A 14,006-nucleotide genomic window follows, 5' to 3' on the forward strand; every position below is an offset into this window, starting at 1 on the left:
TCTCAGGAGCTGGACTGGACAAAACACAGTTCAACCTGGAAGCTTCCTTTGCTGGCTCAGGACGATACAGTTCAGGCCCATGTGGACTGTGTCTTAGTGCTCTGCTCAGGCATCACATCCAGATGAGCAGGAGCACAGATTTAGGCTTTATTAGTAAGGCACTTTGCACTTTCACTCTGTCCAGTAATGCAGAGTTCTGAGTTTTTCAAACCTGTGCGAAACTATATACCATGTTATCTACACAAGAAAGACCAATCCATCCCAGGGTGCATATACATTTTAACCTGAGCAGTGATTAAAAATGGCACCTGTCACTTCCAACTTCACCATCTCCAAAAGAAGGAGAAACTTTCCAAACACTGCAACTTCCTGTTTGGCTTTGACCTACAGATGCTACATAACACACGGACAAGCCCACAAATGTTTTTATTTAAATATGACTTTGTGGCATGAGAAAATAAACAAAGGCAAGGAAAATCGGATTGATTGGGCTCACAAAGTCCGACCAGGAAGACGGCAGTGTCGTGGGATGGAACTCCCGGAAAGGCAGCAGTGTGCTGTGGTAAGGAACCTCCCAACCCCTAATGCCTAAAGCGCAGCCGCCTTCCTCTTGTCTTTGTTATTAATCTCTATAGTCCTCGATGGACTTATAGCGAAAAAGCAGTCTGAGTGAGTACGACTAATCAGTGGGTCATGAGAACACACTGGGCGAGTGTGGTGAAGCCTGTAAATCGCCTGAAATACAGACTGCTCGCTACAAAGTACATTTGCAGCAGACTTTTCACAGGCTGATTAATGACAGTTGGCAGGAGCAAATACAAGCTCTTGATGTTGACCAGAGGACACGTTACATAAAATGGCACATTTGACCATAAAGTGATATGCAGCCTCTCTATTAAGGGAATGACATCAAATTATTCTTTTCATAGAATCAGTGCCATGTAATGAAATTCTAGTGTGAACTGAAAACAATAAATCAATATATTTTTATCTTTATTCTGAAATTTATTATCAAAGTGACTGATTATCAAACACTTGAAGTCATATAAAATGATTTCTCAGACCTTCACCTTACGCAGGCTGCTAGTATGTATGTTTGTAATTATGACGGTGTGTAAGGGCTCATCCTGAGCTTTACACTGCATTCTGGAACAGGGACATCATGTGGCTTGGAGGTTCTAATGAATCACACAAACCTTACACACAGACACACGCAAACCTTATGACAGTAATTAATTCATTTAGCACTGTACAAGTATGTTAGACCCACTGTCACTATTAAATGCTATTTAGTACTATTTACTACTTAGGAATGACACTGATTACTCTTATCTGTTCTGTATGAGATTACTTTCATCAGACTGATCAGACATATAGTATATATAGCACAATCGTTGCTTATCCAGTGTTTAGATGTGGGTTCAGCTGAGCCCTACCCAGCCGAACAGTCATAGTCCCTTCACAGATGCAAGTTGTAGAGGGTGAAATCAGAGCAGAGGCATGTAGAATCAGACCTGGAGATAACACAGGAACCACTGTGACCACAGATGCTGGAACTCATTTCTGGCCTGCTAAACAAATCTATACCTCTTAAACCTGCTTGTTCCTAGATTATGGCCAATCCAGTCTGGATCACGGGTCATCTGTGGAGAAGGGAACAGCTGCACTGGATTGGAGACCTTGTAGTTCATAGAGACAAGGGATGTCCTAGTTACCAAGGATGCACCAACATGTCCAAACGTGCTATATTACAGCTCCTAAAATACCTAATCTAGGTGGTGTTCAAATTCTAGATCCCATCTGAGCACGTCTCATTTGCTGGAAGAATGACTGACTTTTTGAAATACAGTCTCAGTTCCCTCAAATCCCCCTAGTGATTCTCCGTGGGCAGACGGTCAGTGGAGTTTCCTGGAATAGGTGCTACTTTGCCATGTCCCATTGGCATCAAGCCTCTGGTGATGTCTCCCCACTTAACCCTGGTGCCTTCAAATGTAATAACAGTCATTCAATAGAACACCACACCAGAAAAAGAGAAGAAAAATAGTTATTCTCTCATTACATAATGATTTATTTTTCTCTTCTTTTCCTCTTATCGAAGACATTCAGGAAAAGGAAGTGAGTGGTCTGCTTACTTCGACCAATTAAAAACCAGTGCCACAAGTTTTCATAAACGATTTCATTTGATGTGTAAAGCTTTTCTCCCCAGGTAGGTGCTGGCCTGGGAATCATAATGAATATGCTAATATATTCGTTATGAGATGGGAGGGGCACATTTGACACAGGATCAGCTCCTTCTCACACTTCCAACTCTGGTTCTGGCATGTGCACTGGATGCATATAGTGATGTGTCTTTTTATATTGCTCACAAAGTGAAGGCCTGTGCTTCTAGGGCAGATTATTCAAGCTTTCCACACTATGACATTTTGAAGGAAAGTATTTTTCCCTATCGGTGACATTTAACCTTTTGTCATCTTGCAGTATCTGAGCACACAAAAATCTGATTCTGTACAGATGTACTTCCAGGGGTCTGAGGTCTCTTCAGTACAGTGAATGAATGTGAATGGGAATACTGCAGAGTGGTGCATTTGGGAGGGAAAAGTCTTTGTGTATAGAGAGAAGAGAGAGGGAGTGAGAGAGGGAGAGAGAAGAGAAAGCGAGGGAGTGAGAGAGGGAGTGATGTTTGGGAATAACATTACTCTCCAGGACATTGTCCAGAAGTTCACAAACAAAGCAACTATAAAATAATCGCTAATACATTCAGCAAAAGAGGAAGAAGGAATGAGTTACCAAAAGAGGAGAAAACCCCAAAGACCCATTTTATTACCTCAGCCACAACTATGACGGGGTGAGTGTGAAATGAGAGCATGGAAGAAGGCAGGACACAGGAGAGAAAGATTCCAGTAAACAAGCCACAGCAGATGAGCAGGAATGTTATGAAAAAGAAAGAGAAAATGAGACGACAAGATGCAGAGAGAGAGAGAGAGAGACCGAGAAAGAGGGAGAAGCAAGTGTAATTGGACAGAGAGGAAGAGATACAGATGTGGGATGCTTGTTGCTAGGAGAGGTAAAAACATCCTGAAAAACATCATCGTGGCCAGATGGATGACATCATAGTTGAGCAGCGACAACACACAGAAGGACTGGGACATAGTGAGACGCAGCGATTGACAGAAGGAGACAGAGGAAGAGGGAGAAATGGGGAGAAAAGTAAAAATGAAGACAAAAAACCATTCTCATTATTCCGTGCTGGAGTATGAGGAGAGAGGAGGAGCAAGGGTGTAGTGTGCTGCATGCAGACTCTATGCTCTGTCTGCTCTGCAATGGCCAGCAGCACCTCCGTCCCACAGTCTAGATGCAGAACCAGACCAGTGCAACACCCCCACGTTGGAGCAGGGAATTTAAACCAAATGTATGGCTTCAAAATAATAGATTGGAGGCATGGACTTTCTAATTTCTGAGTTTAAACTAAAAACCTGCTACCTGCTTTTGTGCTATATTACTCTTACTGTAAGTCGCTGGTAAAACTGTTGGCAGGCTTTCTAGAACTCTGAGGTGTAGGAGATTCAAAGCAGGGTGTCATATTGGACGCAATAATACAACGTGGAAAGAACTGGCAGAATTTACTACCAGAGCCTCCAAGGTTATATTAGTTTTCCATTCTAATTTAGCATCTAATGACATTAATCCGTTATTAGAGTAGGAGCAATGGAATGCGTGCCTTAGGTTTAGCGCATGGATTTATGCAGCTATTTAGTGAGAGACGCCCATCATACAAAAACTGCATCCAGACATGGGACTGGTCTTTCCTATGGCATAGCCCCACAGTTCCCACAGGCTCTGCAGTCAGCAGCATAGTTACTGAGTGTGTTAGTGTGATCCTCTGTGGTCTGTGAATGAGGGTTTTCCTCCACTCGTTTTGTGTTGTCCAGTCAGATGTTTAACAAACATCTCAGAGACGAAAGGCATAACGTCTGGCTCGAGAATCTGCCTGTTGACAAGACAGTGTTAACACAGCACGAGCATTTTCCAAGTGACACGCACAATTCATTTCACAGAACTGCCTGACACAGTTCCCTTTTTTAAAAATGCCTTTGTGTATTGCAGTCTGTTGTACAGGATACACAGAGAGGAGAATTATATAACAGGATGATGTAAACACGTTTTTGTTCGTCGCCCCACACTGAACGCAAGCACCGTGTGCCTTACAGAAGGAGAGCGATCAGAAGATCGCCACTGCAGTAAGCGGCAGGCTGAGCTCGTACACGCAGCTGGGCTTGGCCAATGGGCAGCAGTACACTGTCACTATCACGGGAGAAAAAGATGACAAGATGGGTGCTGTGAGTCAGGCAGACTTCCAAACCTGTGAGTTCTTCCAAGAAGCTCCATTTATACCCTTTACACTAAACTAAACTAACACTCTTAATCCTTTTAACACTAAAGCTGACATTTGACTACAGCAATCAGGAATAATATATTGGATATAAATAAAAGAACTGCAAGGAAAGATAATGCAGACATTATTAACAATTAAGATATGTCAAAAAGCAGGATTTTTTAGTTGAATAAGAAAAATATTGACTGTGAAATAAGAATTCACTTGACATTTTCTGTTATCAGACACCTCAGACTCATGTTAGCTAAATGAGAATTTAGAATTGCATGTTTGGCCTGTAAGACCAACCGTCATTTTTGATTTTCACTAATACTATTGTATTTTCACCATAAGATTAACTAATTTAACTTAACTCTCTCCAGCCTTTTATCAAGCCTTCTACATTAACGTACTATGTTTCTTTCTCAGTGATGTCTGGCCCCAAAAACCTTCAAGTCGTGAAGACAAGCACATCATCTGTCATCATCCAATGGGAGCAAGCACAAGGGGAGATTGACAGATATCTCCTATTCGTTTCACCCAATCAGACAGATGGATCTAACAGAACACCTCAGGAAATTAGGTTGCCGTCTGAGAGAAACTCGGCACAGGTTGTCTTGCTGGAACCTGGGCGGTTATATGACATCTCTCTGGTGGCAGAAAGAGATGGCACACAGAGCCTGCCTGTGACCGTGCAGGCCATTCCTGGTACGTTGCATTGTAACACTTAAAATGTTAATTTCTAATTCATTCTAATTCATAATTAGAGGTTCCTGTGGGATTGCTCTTGGAGATGGCAATCAGGGCTTTTTATAACACTTTTCTTTCTTATAGACATTATGGAGTTTGCTGCTGGATTTCAGTTTGAATGTTTCTAAACATTTATTTTAATCCTACAGATTACAAGGGAACCTAGTTCAATCTAAATGACCTGTCATCATCACTGCATATACACCCAGGACGTTTTGTATTATCATTGGTGCAAAATGATCATAAAGTAGTGTTAAGTAGTGTTGCTCTGTACTGAGCTTATCCATATGAAAAGTAGTGCAAAAGAAATACATTTTAAAAATAATAATAATAAAAAAAAGATTTCTTGGATTCAGAAGGAAATCTCCTCTGATCAGGTTCGGTACCTGAGGATGAGGCCAGCCCTAGTCCTGGGTGACAAATTTCTCATTTAGGTGTTCAACCTCTTCCAAAAAGCAGGAATGTCCAGTGGATGAATAGGGTAGCAAACTGCATCCTGCACGATGAAGACCTTTGCCAAAAGTCCAGCTAAGATATCTTGTTTCTCAGTATGCCGTCATGGAAAGGCTGGGCATCCTAAAATGAGCTTTCTGTACTGAAAACGAACTACTAGAAATGAGATCCAAACAGGGACAGGCAAATGGTTCTTTACAAATGAACTGAACCCATCAGGAGCAGGGCTGGTCTCCCACACAATGGAATGATAATATTTTCCCGTCTCCTCCGCTTTGCAGTGATGACTCACTTTATTTTCCATCTCAGTGGATAGACAGTCTTTAATGAGGAGCACCTGATTTCCTTACCCTGTCCTATTTTTCACAGCTAATCTTTGTTTTCAATTCTCTCTAGAAAGGCAGTAGAGGTGTGTGTCAGTGACTGGTGATGTCACAGGGTTAATATGAATGCAAGCCTCGATGGAGGCGTTGGGTATGATAAAAAATTAATGAGGCAATAAATGAAATGCATAACTTGTTTAATTGTGGGCACTAATTCTTAATGCCTTAACTTTGCAGTTCAGTCTCCAGAGCTTTTCTCATTCTGGCTGGCTCATCTAGGAAAGAGCAACACGTTAATGAGATTGATACCAATTTGCAAACTTTATTCATGCATTTAGGAACTCCCACAAAGATGCTACCCAGGATGACTGAGAAAACTGTGACCATGCCGATAGAACTGGGAACAGACCACAGTGATGGCAAGACTCACGAAACAAAACCAAATAGCACTATTCTATTGGTAAAGAATCAGGGTGAAGGAAAAACAGGACAGAGGAAGTATCTGGAAACATCTGAGGGTTTCAGAAAACCCAGTTTATACATGCCAAGGCAAGGAAGACCAACACTTAATGGAAAGGACAAGGTCTTACTCAGACCTGGCAGTCGACCAGACACGATAAGAAGACCAAATATTGCAATGCAGTTCAATGGCACAAGGCCAGGCAGCAGGCGGGGGATGTTCACTCATGTTCCTTCAAAAATGTTAATGGAAAGGTTCTCGGCTGAGTGGCCAAGAACAAAGACACCAAGTGTTGGCTCAGGAGTGCAGGCTCCTATGACCATGGATAGTATAGTGGCAATGACCTTGAAAGAGACCAATCAAGAGCCAGCTTCTAAAGCATCAGTGAATGGAAGTCATCGTAGGGTCCAAACAGATCATTATAAAATGAAACCAGAGGGACGGGTTCTAAAGAACAGCACTTTGGGTTCTCAGCCATTCAACATTTCTGAGGAAAAAGCAGTTTTAGCAAGCGATCCAGAGCTTTACAGAAACATCTCTGAGCAAACTGAGGAACCTTTGGCATCCACAATTACAAGTGAGAAAAACCTCACTTCCTACATCAATGGGACAAAATGTGTCAGAAAGGTCTTGGTAGGGCACAGGAAAATACTCTTAAATAGGACAGTGAATGGGAAAGCACTGACTAAAAACATTACAGTCATGGTCAGTCACATCAACGGAAATGAAATCCTGCATAAGGCTCTCACAGGCAGGCCTGACGGCGTTACTAATGATGTCACACCACTAAATGAAGAAGGAACTAAGCTCCATGGTGAAAAGAACAAACAAAACCCAAGCTTACATGAGATTTTGGAGAAGCAAGAAGAAGCAATAGGTGAGGAAAAGAAAGAGGCTGGTGGAATAGGAATCACACGTTTGCCAACAAGCCATGCAACAAAGATATTTTCTCAGCACCCTGTACATGTTAGCATACAGGAAGAGGAGTCTGGGGCAAGCCTTCCACATGTTCATCAACCTGCATACATGACATCACCCTCTCCTCCTCTGCCCACCCTTCATGCTAAACCTGTTCTGGTTCCATCAGTAACAGCGAACCAACATACAAATAATGATCAGGTGTTAAAACACAGACACCCAACAAGAACCTCTTTCCACATGTCCCCATCTCTCAGACAAGGATTTTCTGATAGGTCAAAGTCACCCAGTTCATCAGTTCACATAATAAAAGGCAGACACCCTTCTAGACGTATTCCCTCTGTAATGTCTCATATATCCACAGATAAACATCCAAATAAAAATGTTCACTTTCCACACCCATTTGCAGGAAATCAAACCATAGAGCAGGAAGTGGGGATCTCCAGAGTATCCCAGCCTGATGATCAAGGCTCACTCACTACATCTGTCCAAAAAGTCAGTACTCCTCCTACCTCAACCACAATACCAGTGACAGTGAGCAGTACAGAGAAGATGAAGGGAGGAAATAAAAAAGGAATGCTTGAGACTGAACACATGGAGACAAAAGACAGGAAAGTACCACCATTCCGTCGCATGCCATTTAGGGGCAAATTCCCCAACCAACGTAATATTCGTCCATTTCAAAACCAGACCGGGCCTCTTTCGAAGATTCCCCGGAAGTCCTTTAGGATTCGGGTACTCAGGCCAACCTCACCCACAGTCACAATCACAGACAACATCAGTGCTAGTAAAACAATTCCTCCTCACCAAGAAAAACCCCAAATTAACAACCCTGGCTTAAATGGGCCAACATTTACAGTGAGAAAGAAAAATGGCACAGTCATCAGACTCCCACCTAGATTTCATACTCAAAAACAGCCAAACTCCACCAATAAACACTCCCAAATTGGTCTCATAACAGAAAAAGATGTAAGAAACATGTCAAAAATTGGATTCCCAACAGATAAAGATAATGATCCTGAAGTGATTTTGCTAACAGAGAAGACCAACACCAATGGTACATTCCAAGCTGTTGGTAGGGGTTTTGAAGAGGACACTGATCACATTTTGTCCAGGATCACAAACACACTCAGCAGTACTGCTACTATGACTCATCAACAAGTGCAACCTGAAAGTATCAGTGGCCACCAAAATGGCCCGAGTCCCAATCGGAGTTCAACATTTACAGTGAGAAGGAAAAATGGTACAATCATCAGACTCCCACCTAGGCTTCGCACACAAATACAGCCAAATGCTATCATTCACAGAGGCCCAAAAGAGAGGGAGCATGATACTAATGGCAAATTGGCCCCCAAAGCTGGTCTGGCAGCAGAAAATAATGCAAATAAAGAATCTAAAACTGATCCCCTGACAGCCAAAGACAAAGATTCTGATGTTATTCTATCAGCAGAAAGAACCAACACCGATGGTGTTATTGGAGGTCCAGAAAATTACATTAATGGCATTTTGCCCAGGGTTACAAACATACTCAGCAGCAGTGCTGGCATTACACATCACCAAGCAGAACCTAAACTTGACAACACAAACCTAAATCTTAGTCCAGCAATCACAATGAGAAGGAAAAATGGAACAATTTTAAGACTCCCACCAAGACTCAGGACCCAAATAAAGCCAAACAGCACCAACATATATGTGGGCCCAATACGAAGTAAAGACTCAAAAGCTGACAAAGGGTCCAAAGCAGATGTTTTTACAAGCAAAGACTCAAGCAAAGTCTCTAAACCTGGACTCTCAATAGACAAAGACTCAAGTAAAGATTCTAACATGCCTCTCTTAACAGAAACAGATACAAGCAAAGATTCTAAAGTTGCCCCATCAACAGACAAGGCTAGAGGTAAAAATACTCAAAAATTAGTTTTTTCAGGGGGTTCAGAAGATGGTATTGATCATATTGCAGTTCAGAATGTGACATCGAAAGGGTTTATTGTTATATGGGGTGCACCAATAGGAATGTTCAAAAATGTAATTATCAGCATAACAGAGGCTGGTGGAAAAAGGTCAGGGCAGGTGGAGCTGAGAAGCAAGGATGAAGAGGGTCTCACGCAGGATGAAGATATAAACATGGGTGATGACAGGAACAAGGGGAAAGTTCTGGAGCATACAGACCCAGAGAAAGACCATGCAGGTGAAGATCAAGCAAAAGATCTGTGGAGTCCTTCTGATTCACACATCATGAGAAGAAACAGCAGTGATGGGGGACTTATAAACAATTTAACGATGGTGCTTCCCGGGTCCGCTCACTCATTTCCGGTCACAAACCTCATCCCACAGACTGCCTACTCCGTGTCCCTTTTTGGGAAGGGTCCTGGATTACAATCCAATATTCACCACTTCATCATCAGCACAGGTACTCAGAACAGAAAGTGACACACTTAAGGTGTTACATATATAAAAAAATTTAAATTCAAATAGCCAAGATGCATCCAAGTTCCAGTTGCTTGTTAGTTGTGTTTGTGTGTGTGTGTGTGTGTGTGTGTGTGTATTACACTGTGTCAGTGTTCAGCTTTTAAACACCGTGTTGCTTTCTGTGTTATTCACTGTGCACCTTCTACCAGCAAAGGCTTGTAATCAGAGCTGTCATATGAGGACTCCTCTAAGGCTTTGATTAAAACTCACAGAATGAGTGAGTTTTTTTTAAATAAAATTCCTATGTGTAACATAGGCCTTTGAAGCTAACCCTGTGTTTGTGCAGACACCTTGGTGGAACAGGAACAAAAAAAAAAACCCAAAACACACGTACTTGATCAGTAATGGGGCATACTATTAGACCTCACTGGAGAATAAACTCATTTGAAGGGCAAAGAAATTTTATTTGTATAGGACTTTTTATACACAGTGGAAATTCAAATTGCTTTACATGGACATAGAAGATTTAAATAATAAATCTTATTAAATCCAAGATCTTTCACCTCAGGAATGTTTTTGCAAATTTTTTTGCAAAAAAGAGGTTGTTACATAAAACTATTTATTTATTTATATATTAATAAAGTTTATATATATATATATATATATATATATAGTAAAATTTAATAAATAGTAGTGCAGAAATTCAAAACTAAATGTGCAATACACTGAACTAGACAATCAAAATGCATCTGCTAGATAAGGTCATTATAGATCAGATTTTAAGATGCAGTTGACGTCCTTTGACTCGGCCCGCAATTTTTGTCAGGGACTGAAGTGCTAAAAGGGATTTGCTTTATTGCACAAAGTGAGCAGTGTTTCAAATTTAGCCATAAATGGCTACATCGGAAATCTTACGAAACACTGGCCACTCTGTACAGCTTAATTCAAACATTGTATGGTTAACATTTTCATCCATAAGAGACTGAATAAAACAGGGGAAGCCTAGCAGATGGTCCGGCCCTGCGGTTTTGGTCTGGGTTTCTGGGTCCTCACAAGGCCATTATGACATTAGCCTGTTTTTTTGTATTTTGTACACCAGTGTGTCCAATCACATTCACGTGTCATGTATAGATGTGTCGTGAATATCAGCCTATAATTATACTTTACTGGTTTGCTTACATTACAGTGTCTTACTAAGTATTAGGTATTGGTGCATAACTAACATATTAATTTGATCTTTTTCTTTTGACATTTGTTTATTGATCATAAGCCCTGAACAGATGGATGAGTTTGTATTTTGTAAGACTTTCATTACCTGTTGATTTCTTATCCCCTCTACAATAGACACTGGATATAGCTGTAGTATTCATAAGACCTATGTAAACAGATGCCATGGTGTTATGTCACATCAATTCAAATAGCTATCATATCCATTAGCACACTTGGCTACATTGATCTTTTTCCCAGGGTACATTTACAGTAAGCCATCTTCACTGACTACTGTCATCATTCATCAAAACTCAAAAGTCAGGGTGAGACCATGGTCATCTTTAAGAGCTCCCAAATGCTGAGGTTAGGAATAACTGCAAAACATGATCTGGACAAAATGACATGCATGATGTAACCTTGAGGGAAAGGATGTTCAGAGCTGTGGCCTGGCGTATATACACAGTGACATTGGCAGGTGTTTTAACTAGAACTTGCTGATAAGTGAGTAATTATTTTCCATTTGAGTGAACACATAGTTGCAAATGCTCCCAGTACGTGATGCCCAAGTGTGATGGTTTAGAGCTTCTACTTGTCCTCTAGTATTAGACCTTCACAATAGCTGATGTATACTTTTAGGTGTTAGTTAGCTGGTGCACATCTGATGATGTACATTTTAAGATTGTAATTAACAATCCAATTAGCACACATTTCCTGGGAATGACCTGCTAGCCAAAGCAACCGTGAGCTATTACCAGATGATTTAACTCCTGTTTACACAACTACCTCCTCTGACCCTTCACCTACTCTCTGTGTTTGTCTTTCTTCCTCCCAGGATCAAAAGGTCAACATCATCGCTACAGTCTCATGTTTGATCTCTCTCTCACTTGTCCAGGATCAGTGTTCTCTATTAACACAACGTTCATGTGGGTCTCAGAATTGTATATGCTCTGCTGTATATACTGTATATATGTTTGGGTTGCACATATATACACAAGTATGTGAGCTGTATGTGCACTAATAGTAACCAGTAAGTCGATATCAGACAACATTAAGAGATGAGAGTTGGAATGCAGCTGAAATTATTAAATCTTTATGGTTAGAGTTGAATAAAATGTGCTATTGATCATGTTTGTCTTTTTCTCACAAATCTATCAGTTTTTAAAGGTTTAAAGGTTTTCTTTTAATACAAATTCCTATACCCAACATTTGTTTACGTTTCTATCCTTTAAACATCTTCTCTCCTTTTCTCGTCTTTATTTTTTTCTTTGTCTCTCTTTCTTTGTTTTTCATGTCCATCTGTTTTTCCTTGCCGTCATGTGTCTGTGTGTGACCTGTCCCCAGGACCCGAGCCTCCCTCAAAGCTTGCCTTTACTGAGCTTTCTGAGGGCTCTCTCACCGTCTCCTGGACCAGGCCCCGGAGTCCTGTGTCAGGGTTTAAGGTCACATACATGCACACAAAGGATGGTAAGACTGGTCATACAGCAAGTGTCATATCTCATTAATTAGATGAGGCTCATGTCTTTCTAATGCTAACACGATGTGGTTGTAGGAGAGCCCGTTTCCAAGGCAGTAAATTCTGCCAACTCCAGTCTGGCTCTTTCTCAGCTGTCGCCCGGTTCCTCATATGAGGTCAGCGTGATATCTGTGCATGGGCTGGACGAGAGCGACCCAATCAGGGACGTCGTAACCACATGTAAGACTGCATGGCAGGTAGATTTCCTGCTTCTAGTCATGTCTTCTCTTTTTAATTTCTGCTTAATTGTTATTCATTTTCATTGCTATTTTACTATTATTATCCAAATGCAGTTTTGATTCATTGCTAGGGAACTGTATTCTTTCCCTCTTTCCTTTTAAGCTTACGTTTCAAAAGGTCAATTGCACCAATGCTCATAATAGATCTAGCAGGTGCAGTAACTGGAGAAGCCCAGCTGTATTATAACTCAAAGGGCTCTGCTATTAGGCCATATTCATATTGAAGTTTTAAAATGAACTTCTGCCAAGTGTCATTTCCTGTGGGTGTTTCGAGTGTACTCCCCGCATCTGAGCTCACTCTTCTCCCCTCTCCTCCATCTCAGTGCCCGATCCACCAACTGACCTTAGCGTCATAAACGTCACTGATACGAAAGCCCTGTTGTTATGGAGACCAGCCCTGGCAACAGTTGACCAGTACGTAATTGTTTATGGTTCTGAGGAAGGTGAGTTGCACACTAAAATGCAGACATCCACATTGTGCATCAATGCAACTTTTTCCCACGGCACATGTGCTGGAGAAATGCCACAATGTCACAAGATACATGTGACACAAGATGAAACAGGCATGAAGGAAATGCACCAGGGAAAATGTACATTTTGTGACTACAGTTTTGTAAACCACTCATTGCTTGTTGATGTAAAAATGCTTAAAGGAATGTACCTCAGTGCATTTTCTAGTTTAAAGTTTTCATCATAGTACTTTTATTTTGATTTAACCATTTAAGCCAGTCTCTCTTTCCTTCCTGGAAGGGTTGGTCTTCCTGTGAAATCTACACTTTATGCCCCTGATGTCCTCCTGTCTGGGCTGTTCAAGCAGATCTTTGAAGTGTTAAGCCATGTTTTCGTATTATTAATTCATCATTAATGACTGGCATTGCTTCTAAATATTTTAAATATCTTTTCCAACCTCACCTGAAGAAGTATGATTTAGACCCAGAGGCCTCTCCTAACCTAATTATATGGTCACCTGTGGGGTCCCTCTAGGCCATATTGTCCAGAAACACAATGTTCCATTTCACTGTTAAACAGATGATAAGCAGTTGTATCAGCCTATGAGGTATATTTATGGATTAGCTTTAAAGAGACTATAGGATTCTCCTGTGGATTCTAAATTCTGGATAGCTAATAATGTTTTTACAGCTTGATGAAAGTAAATTAGAGATTATTTTATTTTGCTCTTCTAATTAGACCAATGACCACTTTAGAAAAATGGTTCACCTTGCATTCTACATCAGAAAAAAAACAAGCAAAAACCTTCGGAGGGATCTTTTATGTGGAGCTCAAGCATATCTAAAATGGTCAAAAGCACTTTTTGTCAAAATCTGCAAGATTAAACTATTGGCCAACGACCTAGAAAAAGTGA

The 14,006-nt window shown here is 41.0% G+C and overlaps 1 protein-coding gene across 5 annotated transcripts in view; it reads left to right on the top strand.

Moving 5' to 3' along the window:
• Nucleotides 1–14,006, top strand: part of tnxbb (tenascin XBb) — a 30,592-nt gene that overhangs the window by 8,731 nt on the left and 7,855 nt on the right. Inside the window, exons 5-10 of one of the 5 annotated variants that reach the window (XR_014123011.1) lie at nt 4,209–4,362; nt 4,802–5,080; nt 6,237–9,683; nt 12,233–12,355; nt 12,441–12,601; nt 12,967–13,086. Coding sequence is in view for 4 of the 5 variants with exons in the window: in XM_027020402.3 (XP_026876203.3) it covers nt 4,209–4,362; nt 4,802–5,080; nt 6,237–9,683; nt 12,233–12,355; nt 12,441–12,584; nt 12,967–13,086 (4,267 nt within the window). In the remaining variant the exon portion in view is untranslated. Of the gene's footprint in view, nt 1–4,208; nt 4,363–4,801; nt 5,081–6,236; nt 9,684–11,723; nt 12,356–12,440; nt 12,602–12,966; nt 13,132–14,006 lie in introns of those variants that run through there. The other 4 variants (XM_027020404.3, XM_027020402.3, XM_027020405.3 and 1 more) reach the window with 4 other exon arrangements.

This window comes from Electrophorus electricus, chromosome 4, assembly GCF_041902795.1.
Source record: "Electrophorus electricus isolate QZ-2024a chromosome 4, ASM4190279v1, whole genome shotgun sequence".
Taxonomy (NCBI): domain Eukaryota; kingdom Metazoa; phylum Chordata; class Actinopteri; order Gymnotiformes; family Gymnotidae; genus Electrophorus; species Electrophorus electricus.